The 10,800-nt window shown below is 36.6% G+C and overlaps 2 protein-coding genes across 2 annotated transcripts; both read left to right on the top strand.

Annotated features, from left to right (window-relative positions):
* The first annotated feature begins 614 nt into the window (after positions 1–614).
* Positions 615–1,815, top strand: LOC121244515 (2-hydroxyisoflavanone dehydratase-like). The gene has a single exon (XM_041142620.1). It carries the CDS (start codon positions 739–741, stop codon positions 1,705–1,707), a length of 969 nt encoding a protein of 322 aa, XP_040998554.1. The 5' UTR covers positions 615–738; the 3' UTR covers positions 1,708–1,815.
* Positions 1,816–9,787: 7,972 nt separating this feature from the next.
* LOC121245828 (40S ribosomal protein S16-like) lies at positions 9,788–10,618 on the top strand. Its single transcript, XM_041143701.1, has one exon. The coding sequence runs from the start codon at positions 9,978–9,980 to the stop codon at positions 10,410–10,412; it is 435 nt and encodes a 144-aa protein (XP_040999635.1). The 5' UTR covers positions 9,788–9,977; the 3' UTR covers positions 10,413–10,618.
* The last annotated feature ends 182 nt before the right edge of the window (positions 10,619–10,800 follow it).

The following is a 10,800-nucleotide window of genomic DNA, read 5'->3' as shown; positions in this document are numbered from 1 at the left end:
TATAAATAAATAAGTATTATAGAAATAATTAGCTTGTTTGAAGAGTAAGATAGAATGTAAATTTTATAAATGGTAATAAGATAATTTGTAATTAGTATTGAAATAATTTGAATTAAGTATTTTCAAGTTTTGAGAAATGAGGGAAAAAAATTGAATAAAAAATATTATAAAATTAAAATTGTAATAATATAATTTTATAATATAATTTTTGTTTAATAATTTGAAAAAGTTGAAATTATCTTTTATTTTTTATTTAAAATTTTGAAAATGTTATAAGCATTAATTTGATAATTTTGTATTTGAATTATATATGAGAATAAAATATGATAAAATAAAATGAAATGAGATGAAAATTTTATATTTCATCAAAGGTCCCAAACTTGCCACTTAAAATATATATATATATATATATATATATTCTTTATTTATATAACCCACTTTTTTATAAAAAGTCTCGCAAAATTTATTTGTTTATACTTGTACATAACATTACAAACTTTCAAAAACTTTTTAGCTATACTGCTTTCATGTTTCCGCGCAGTAATTCAAAGATGCTTTGTGTACCCCTATTTTAGTGGAAGTTAGGTGGGAAACCCCCATGCTATTTCCTTATAAGTTTGACAAAGTTGCATCTGTCTCTTCCCAGTTTTGGGTGATCATTTCCTCGTCCCTCTCGAGTCTATTCCCTCACGGATAAGATCACTGTCTGCTCTGTTAGCTCTCCCTCCTCTCTCACATATGGCTTCCATTACCAAGGAGGTTGACAAAGAGTTTCTCCCATTCGTCCGTATCTACAAGGACGGCTCGGTCGTTCGACTGTTGGGGTCTTCCTATGTGCCCCCTTCGCCTCAAGATCCAGAAACCGGAGTCTCGTCCAAGGACGTCGACATTTCACAGGACCCCCCGATCTCTGCTCGTCTCTACCTCCCAAGTCTCGACCAAACCGACCACCAGAAGCTCCCCATCTTAGTCTACTTCCACGGCGGAGGCTTCTGCATTGAATCCGCCTTCGCCTCCGACCACCAGCAGTACCTCAACAGTTTGGTCGCTCAAGCTCGGGTTGTGGCTGTGTCTGTGGAGTACAGGCTCGCTCCTGAGCATTTGCTACCCATTGCTTACGAAGATAACTGGGCCGCCCTCCAATGGGTTGCATCAAACTCTCTCGACAATGGTGCTGATAAAGAACCATGGCTGATGAATCACGGGGACTTCAAACGAGTTTTTATCGGCGGTGATAGTGCAGGAGCCAACATTGCTCACAATATAGCCATGAAAGCCGGCATCGAGAGCTTGCCCGGTGATGTTAAGATTTTAGGAGCCTTTCTTACCCATCCTTACTTCTGGGGATCGAACCCAATAGGATCGGAGCCCAGTGAAGGGCATGACAAAGCTTTCCCGCATTTGGTCTGGAACTTTATATATCCAGCGGCACCTGAAGGTATCGATAATCCGATGATCAATCCGATCGCTCCGGGAGCGCCGAGCTTGGCTGGGCTGGGATGTTCTCGATTGCTCGTGACAGTGGCTGAAAAGGATGAGCTGAGGGATAGAGGTGTTGCTTACTGTGATAAAATCAGAAAAAGCAACTGGGAAGGAGAAGCTGAGTTGGTTCAAGTGGATGGGGAGGATCACGCTTTTCAGATCCTGCATTTTGAGACTGAAAACGCAAAGAATTTTATCAAACGCCTGGCTTCTTTTCTACAATAATGTTTTTTCTCTCCCTTTTTCCTTTGGGTTAAATGTACTTCTATCCAAGTCATGTCTCTTGGTTCTTCATCTGATCATCTGAGCTTATAATATGAAAAATAAACTGGATTGGCTAAATTTATCTTTAAAATTTAGTCAATATCATACTTTTTTATATTTACCTATTCTATTTAAATTTAATCTCTACATTCGATTAATCATTTACTCTCTATATAATAATAAAATATTATTAATTTAATAATTTTTGTATTTAATTTATTTGTATCACATTTTATAATTCTACCAATTTAATATTAATAATAATTATATTCTAATTAAATTAAATTAATATTTATTACATTTATTAAATATTAAATTAATATTAAATATTAATATTAATAATAATTATATTATAATTAACTTATCATTATAATTAACTTAATAATTAATATTCTAATTAATATTAATTTATTTATTTATTTTTATCACATTTTATATTTAATAATAATAAACTGAACCAAATTTCTTAATTACAAAAAATATCTACATATTTTGTAAGAGGAGTGAGAATTGAATATTTTAATGTTTGGCTAACCTATTGTTCACCTACAAATTTGGAGAATCACTGTAGCAGAAGTCTAAAATTTTATAAAGATGCCAAATCCAATGTGATGGTTTTTTGGCACGTATTGGCTAAAGTTTAGCTATCATTGAATTTTAACCAAGCCAATAAGAATGCTCTTAGTTGATTTGAAATTTAGAATGGATCGACTTGAGGGATTAGAAACCCCTGTTTATCATAAGATTTCAATGTTAGTTCCGGATCAGGAGTATTCAGGAATTTCTTTTTGAAGTCGAATTAACCCAATCTTCGTTGGATATATATATATATATATATATATATGAATATAGATATATTGTAATTAAAGAAATCCACGCATTACTGATCTAATAAATCTAAAGAATGTGTTCCCACTTTGCAGTAAAATTTTTCATATTGATATTTTATACAGTTCTGCTCCAAGGAGTCCATTTCGTGGACACTTTGTGCAGCCTTGCTGACATGGCAGGATAATTAAAATAAAAACTAAAATAAAAAAAGGCTGAAAGGATTCTGAGGAAGAGAACGTCTGAGTTGTGCACCGCTCACGAAGAAGAACGACACAGTTAGACGAAGAGTTTCAGCTTTCCCCACCACTCAACTGCTTGTTGTGCACCCTTTCTCGTCTCCGCTAGCACGAAGAGAACATTTGGATTGTGCACCCTTTCTCGTCTCCGCTGACACGTCTCCGCCATCGACACGTTTCCGCACGTCTCTATAACCAATGAGATTGACCTTAGATCTTGGGTGACTTTCTCAGTTTGAAAAATCGTTGGTTTCCCCCATTGCCATTCTTGCTGTCCGTCGTTAGATAAGATTTTTTTCCCTGTTCATAATTTTCCCCTATTTTTAATTATGGCTTGTTGTAACTTGATGCTTTTATTCGAATTAGAAATGGAGTGATTTCCTCTTGAAGAATGTGACTTTGGAGTTCCATGACGCAGTAATCTATAAAGAATCAATTAAGTACAAAAATCGTAGTGGAAATCTTAAGAAGAAGAACTGTTTTACACGTATGGGAGTCCAGAGGAGGAGCTGTGAAGAGTGAAGTTCTCAGTTCGATTTTGCACAGCGAAGTGAAGAGGAAAGTACTTCGGTACGCACCGTTTCGCACGTATGCGTGTCCATTCTGTTTAATCCTTCAGTGCGCACCGTTTCATTTAACCGTTTATTCTTTCATTTGGCCCACTCCATGCGCACTGTTTTATTTAACCCGCTGGCAGCCACATGGATTTCGTGTCCAAGGGGTGCACGAAATTGCCTACCTTAAGCCTTTTCCTATTTCAGAGGTTGAGACTTCGTAAAGAAGATAAATACTTTGGTCACGAAATAATTTTATAAAAGTAAATTTATAAATTTATATGGTATGTCAGATTGTAAAGTTATTTTTATTGTAGAAGTAATGTTAAATACAGTTCTAGAATGTGTAAGTTCTGCGCATTCCCATTTAAAAAAAAGTAGGGTCCACCACTAAAAAAATTATTTTTCATGTAGGTCTCAAATTTATGTATTTTTTTTTCCAATGGAGGAGTGCACACACAAGACCTGCATATCCTAAGACTGTATCTAGCATTAATCTTTATTATATAATAAATTGAACGTATCATATTAAATTATGTCAGTTTGTGAATTTATATTTACGAAATCTCTTTGTCACCAAATTATTTCTAAAAGGAAATATGAACTTTTGTATTTTACTTAGAAATGCATAATATCGATTTAGTAATAAATATAACAAGTTTTGATTGTGAAGTTGAGAAGAGTTGAGTTCTATATGAATAGTAGTAAGTTGAGATTATGGAGTAAGTTTTGTGGGGTCCACCTAAGATGAGTTTAAGGCTGCGTTTGGATGTTGAGCTCAGCTCAGCTCAGCTCTTTATGAATAGAAGTGAGTTGAGTAGTGGAAGAAGTTATGTGAAGTGTGTTTGGATGTTAAGATGAGTTTAATACCTTTTATAGAAAGTTAAAAAAGGTTGTGGGTCTCACGTATAAGTATGTGTTAAGTTGAAAAAGGTTATGGGTCTCACGTGTAAGGAGATTTTAAGTTGATATGAGTTTAATAATTTGAGAGTTAAATATTTGGATGTTAGACCCAGCTTAAAATTAGTCTAGACTCATTCGAGTCTTGCAACCAAACGCAGCCATATGTTTAGATGTTAAGATGAGTTTATATGTATTTATGAGAAGTTGAAAAAGATTGTAGGTCCTGCGTGTAAAGAAATGTTGAATTAAAAAAAGATGTGAGTCTCACATGTAAAAAGTTTTGAATTGAGATGAGTTTAATAATTTAAGAATTTGATGTTTAGATGTTAAACTCAATTTAAAATTATATTGAACTGAATTGATCTCATATGAGTATGTCAACCAAAGGGTCCTTAATCTTTCAATTTAGTTAAAACTTTTGATAGGTGGTATAACTTTAGCCTTCTGATGCACGGGCATGTCTCCAACCTTTTCCTCCATACTTTTTTCGCCAATATTAGTTATAGGTCAGACTGTAACAGACATGCTGGGGGCTAAACTTCGGAACCAAAGTTAAACATCCAAAGGAAATCGATGCCCTTGCTTCATTATATACGAGGGACGGAAGGAGGGCTTGGAGGCAAGAAGTTTGGGCGCATTTGATGTACTCTGCGTAATGAGTTGAGTCAACTCCTAGAGATGTGTGCAGCGATCTTGGGGTGAGTCGTATCAATTGGACATCTAGAATTTGAAACTATACTCAATACTCTCAAACTTTTCGAATTGGAGGAATTTTATTCTGAATTACCAATCTGCCACCAATTACGAGAGAAAAAATTCTAATAATCCTCACACCACATCACACGTAATTGTTTAATTTTTTTAATTTTTTTATCTTACTAAATGTGTGGTATATGATAATGAGTAGAATAAATCAATTAGTTTAGCAAGAATAAAACTAAAAGAAATTTAAAAAAAAAAATATGATATGTGATATATAAGAATGATAAGTAGCAAAGTTCTTATGAGAAACTCTTTATCGAGAATCTATGTATCGAAATTAGTTAATCTTACACACCTAGTTCTACTTATAAAAAATAGAAATATTTTAGTCACAAAAAGATTTTACAAAAGTAAATATATAAATTGATGTGATTTGATATAATACGTTAAGTTGTAAAATAGACTAACATATCGCATAAAAATATGTCAATTTATGATTTACTTTCGTGGAATATTTTTACCTATATATTAAAAAACAATACTGAGTTATTTCTTTCCCTTGAATATGGTTAGATTGTTAAAGAGTTGGTTATTGAGTTCCTCACATTCTTCCGAATCTTCAAGGATGCTTCAATTGACAGTTATTGGGCTTCCCAACTAGTGGCGGACCCACGTATACTGGGCCCCCAATTTTTTTTTTTAAATTTGAAATATCTTTTAAATTTTATTCATAATTTTATAAATATAAAAAATGACATTTCTAAAAAATTTATAATCCTTCTCTAAAATTTTAATATACCTAGAAATGCTTCTCTTCAATATTTTTCCTATAGTCCAAAACTTTTGTATAATTTATATATATTATTGTAAGGGAGGGGCTCATCCTTGAAGTGCCCCGGCTAGAGGAGGCCAAGTCCAGGAACTCTAGGCCAAGGACAAGACCCCTCTGTGAGCTAAGAGTCTGGGCTGGAGGATCACGTGTTGAGCCCGTGACTGCGAACCTATTCGGGAAGACCCTTTAGTGCCGAGCTCGGAGTAGCCTGAGAGATTGTCTAGGAGCTCGGCAACTTGTCGGGACCTACCGTAGGACACCGAGCAAGACACCTAGCAGCACGCGGACGGCTAAACGCGCCCAGTCACAAACTCGTCAAATTCTAAGGGCGCCACACTCAAATGCGTGAGTCAGGAAACCCGACACGCAACAGCGCATCCGACGTGCTAAGGACTGCTCACCCACGGCTTGACACTCGACTCCGACTGAAAGCAGCAGGACAAGCCAGGCTTGGTTGACATGCCACAATCTCCTTCAGCCATCAGAGCCGCGGGCTGACACACTGTGGTGGCAGGAAATGAGTGGTAGCAAGTCTGACACCTGATGCGCCACGACCCCCCAGTAGCAAGATAGGCCTGGCACGGCTGACACGCCACGATCTCCTTCAGCCGCCAAAGCCATGAGCTGACACAACGTGGTAGCAAGAAATGAGTGGTAACAGGTCTGACATATGACATACCACGACCTCCCTCGGCAACAGGACCCGTATCAGGTATAAATAACGGGCTTCCCTTTCATAAGAGCTCTCTCTTAATTTTGATTGTTCTTATAGTTCTTCTAAGTCGTTCATAGAGAATCATTCACTGACTTTAGTATCGGAGTGACCCTGGACGTCACTGGAACCCTTTCTCCTTGTTTGCAAGTGGTGTGAGCTTGGTTACCATGTAAGTGCTCGGGCTACAAAACATGACATCAACAATTATCTATTTTTAATGAAGTAGACTCACCAAAATTAACTTAAAATTAAATTAGGAGAAATAATAAACTTATTAATATGGATCCCAAAATTTTTTGTTATATAATATTAGACTTCTTAATATGGAATCCAAAATGAAAATAAAAATCATTTAAGATTGACGATCTATATGAAAAATAATTTAGAGGTTTTATTCTCTAGACTTTATTGAACAAGAAAAAATTTATTTAAAGTCGCAATTATAGTATTGTATGCTTAATATGATATGAAAATATTTAAATTTTATACGAAACCTGATAAACTAACTTACATACTAGAATAAAATATGACATTTTAAAAGATTACTTGATAGTTTTTTGGAAGAAAATAAATTATAAATATTTCATTACACAAATAATAATAGATGAATCTTATTACATGAAATATTATTGTCAGAAATATGAAAAATATTTTAAGTTATGTTTTTATAATTTTATTTCTACGTATATATAGCAAATTTTTGAGATCTAATTTTATATATAGTTATGTTTCTATGATTTTTAACCTCTTTTAATTTTATTTTATATAAATGTGTCACACGGTAGAAAAAATTTATTAGTTCTGTCACTGTTCCCAACAGTGCCTCCCACCTTTGAAGACCCACCCACATACAGAAGTTTCATAAAAAATATTACCATTTTTAATTTCGAAGCTCATTCATTGAATAGGGTGATTATTATTAGAAACTTGAATAGGGTATTTTAATATTAATAGAAAATATAAAAGATATATACAATGTAATTTAAACATTTAAAATTTAAATTTAGTGACTAATTTTAATAACAATGCAATTCCTGTTTTGACCTTAAATTTCATTGGAAGAAAATAGTATTTAAAAGAATATTCTTGATTGATTTATCCACTATCAATTCTCAATAACAAATTTCTTAATAATTCTTCATTTAGTTCCTCTTTGAAGCGGCTGTTTTAGCCTTTAGATCAACAACCAATAAGATTTTGACACGTCAGCAATATACAATATAACACAACGAGGATCACTACATCAGAACATCGGGCAATACCCTACGTCTTTTACTTGTTTTTTGCTACACCCGTTGCAACCATCGCCGCCCTCCCTATACATGCCAACAGCCCACGCCACAACTACCCACAGCCATTTCAACGCCGGCAGCAGCCACCCTAGCCATTCTGACTCCAACGGCAGGCAGCCCGACGCAACCACCCACAACCATTTCTATACCAACGACAAGCAGTCCAACGCCAACCAATCAGCCACCACACATTCCGTTGGCACCGACAGCCACCACGCAGTCCGACCTCCATGGATTCAAAATATATAACTGTATCATTGGATTCATCTTTTGCATTGATTAATGAAGTTTTATTACTCATAAAAAAAATGTCAAAACTTTCAAAGTTGCTTGGAGATACTGAAATGGAGTATCAATGAAACCTGTTTCAATTGATAAAATGAGGAGCATTTTGTCAGAGCTTTGGACCAACGAGTTCTATACAAGGCCATCTTAAGGAAAGCAGCTGTAATATTCAACACTAGAAGGAATTTTTTTTGTGATTTTAGTCTCCGGTATATGCTAGTGGTATAGGAGCTAAGCCATACATTAAGAACGAAGAAAGAGTGCAAATAACATGACATCCAAGGAGCAGGTTTTTGTGTTCTTTTTGTGCAATTCGCTATCAAACACCAGCGAGAGAAAAACGAGGGATTGCTGCTATAGTTTTTTCTTTTTTCTTTTTTTTTTTTTCTTGGTAGCACGTAAAACTAATTGCCTTTCTCTTGGTAATTATATATATACATATATATAGATATAGTTTTCTTCATGATGATGATGATCACTAAGATGAACTGGGAAAGAGAGGGATTAACTGATGAACTGGGAGAATTAAAAACTACCCACATAGTCCAAATGACGTCAACTTCCTTCAGTTCACGGCGTTATAATGGCTGCATATTTGATGAGGGCGAGAGAGAGGGTGAGGAGAGAGATGAGGGCGAGAGAGAGAGAGAGACGAGGGTGAGTTCGGTGCTTCAGAGAGAGAGACGAGGGTGAGAGAATAGAGAGAGGGTGCTTCGGTGCGAGAGGGAGAGCAGGGTGAGAGTCAGACAAGACGAGGGGGTTCTATTTTATTTTATTTTTTATTCGGTGCGTCGCGTCCCATTATTAGTGAAATGGGTGGGCTACGTGGTCGGCTCTTATTGGAGGTTGTTTTTAGCCCAAGAATAGATGTATTGACCAAAAGATTTTCCCTTCTTCATTTAGAGTAGAATTAATTTTTGAGTCTAAAAGAGGACGGAAAATTATATAAGATGCATCGCACAATATTTATTAGCCCTGCTACCCGCCCTATGCGGGTGGGTAGTCGGCCACCTTGGCCCTTGCACTTGCCTGGGTCGGAGGGGTGGATTTTTGGCACCACACCTCGACACTGCTTCATGTCCATCCCACCTGCATTCATTAAATAGGTGATGGATTTTTATTAGTTTCACCCGTAAACCGTCCCTATCTAATCACAGAGACCATCAAAACATCGAAAACTAATACCCATGAAGATCTCCTTGCAACCAAAAGAGAAACCTATAACAAATACGACGAAAATGCTTGACCACAATAACCCAGTAACCCATTACCCAGCCCACCAAACTACAAAGATGCTTGCCCACAAAAATGATGAAGAAGACAATAATGGAGAGAACATATGCTCGGCCACGAAAATAGAGGGTTCGTTGTGAAAACAAAGAAATCAAGAACAAGATAATCAATTTTTGGTATAAGGGTTGTGATGAACCCATCATATGGAGAGAACATGTTTGAAAACGCTTTAAACATATGGTTACTAAACAGTAAATAATTTTTTAATAGTAAAACTTATTACTTAAGTTATAAGCCTCAAATTTATAAGCTATATTTTTCACCACAATCTCAAACATGCACTAAATTTATATTAATTAACTCATTTGATAAATTTAATTATAAATCTTTGTTTAAATTGATTTGCAAATTTAGTAGTATATATACACCAACTACCACCACACCAAATCTCCATTATGACCACGTGCCAGTCATTCTATCACAACCAATCACAGCCGTCCATCAACTCCAAACTCCAAATCGCCGCACCAAAACCCTTAGCCAAACCCTAAAATACCTATCATCCATATTGCTTAGATCCTTCCTTCTCCGCAGCCCCTAGGGTTTCCAAGAACTACAGCAGCGAAACACACTCAAAGGCTACCAACCATGGCGGCAACCGTGGATTCCGTACAGTGTTTCGGCCGCAAGAAGACCGCTGTGGCCGTGACATACTGCAAGCGCGGGCGTGGACTGATCAAGATCAACGGGTGCCCGATCGAGCTTGTGGAGCCGGAGATCCTCCGGTTCAAGGCCTACGAGCCCATCCTCCTCCTTGGAAGACACCGTTTCGCAAACGTCGACATGCGCATCCGCGTGAAGGGTGGGGGCCACACCTCCCAGATCTACGCCATCCGCCAGAGCATCGCCAAGGCCCTCGTCGCCTTCTACCAGAAATACGTCGACGAGCAGAGCAAGAAGGAGATCAAGGACATACTCGTCCGCTACGACCGAACCCTGCTTGTCGCTGACCCCAGGCGGTGCGAACCCAAGAAGTTCGGTGGTCGCGGTGCCAGGGCTAGGTTCCAGAAGTCCTATCGTTGAGAAGGTCCTACTCGGGACTAAGTTTCATGTGCTTCGCTTTTATACAACTATCTATGTCTGCCGTCTTGTTTCTTTTCGATCTTTGTTCTATGAGGGAGATTATGATGGATTTAAAATTTTGGCATGAATTTTGGATTTGGTATTATTAAGTACTTGGCACACTTTGTTTCGGATATTATCAAAAGTTTTTGAATTAGGTGTTTTGGTAAATCTTTTAAACCGAGTACTGCTAGTTCTCAATTTATGATAGAACGTAAGTTTGACCACGCATCAGACTTGAGGACGTCGGTCAATTGTCACGTACCTAAGTTTTTGTAAGGACTAGAATCTTTGGTGATCTGGATTGATTGGGGTTCATTGGTTTGTGTAGAGATGAGGTGCTTTGAAT

Source organism: Juglans microcarpa x Juglans regia, chromosome 1S, assembly GCF_004785595.1.
Source record: "Juglans microcarpa x Juglans regia isolate MS1-56 chromosome 1S, Jm3101_v1.0, whole genome shotgun sequence".
Lineage (NCBI taxonomy): Eukaryota > Viridiplantae > Streptophyta > Magnoliopsida > Fagales > Juglandaceae > Juglans > Juglans microcarpa x Juglans regia.
This window is presented reverse-complemented; position numbering and strand designations above follow the sequence as displayed.

What these genes read in the sequence shown, in the direction of transcription:
- LOC121245828 (XM_041143701.1), top strand. Translation starts at nt 9,978, where the DNA reads ATGGCGGCAACCGTGGATTCCGTACAGTGTTTCGGCCGCAAGAAGACC.
- LOC121244515 (XM_041142620.1), top strand. Translation starts at nt 739, where the DNA reads ATGGCTTCCATTACCAAGGAGGTTGACAAAGAGTTTCTCCCATTCGTC.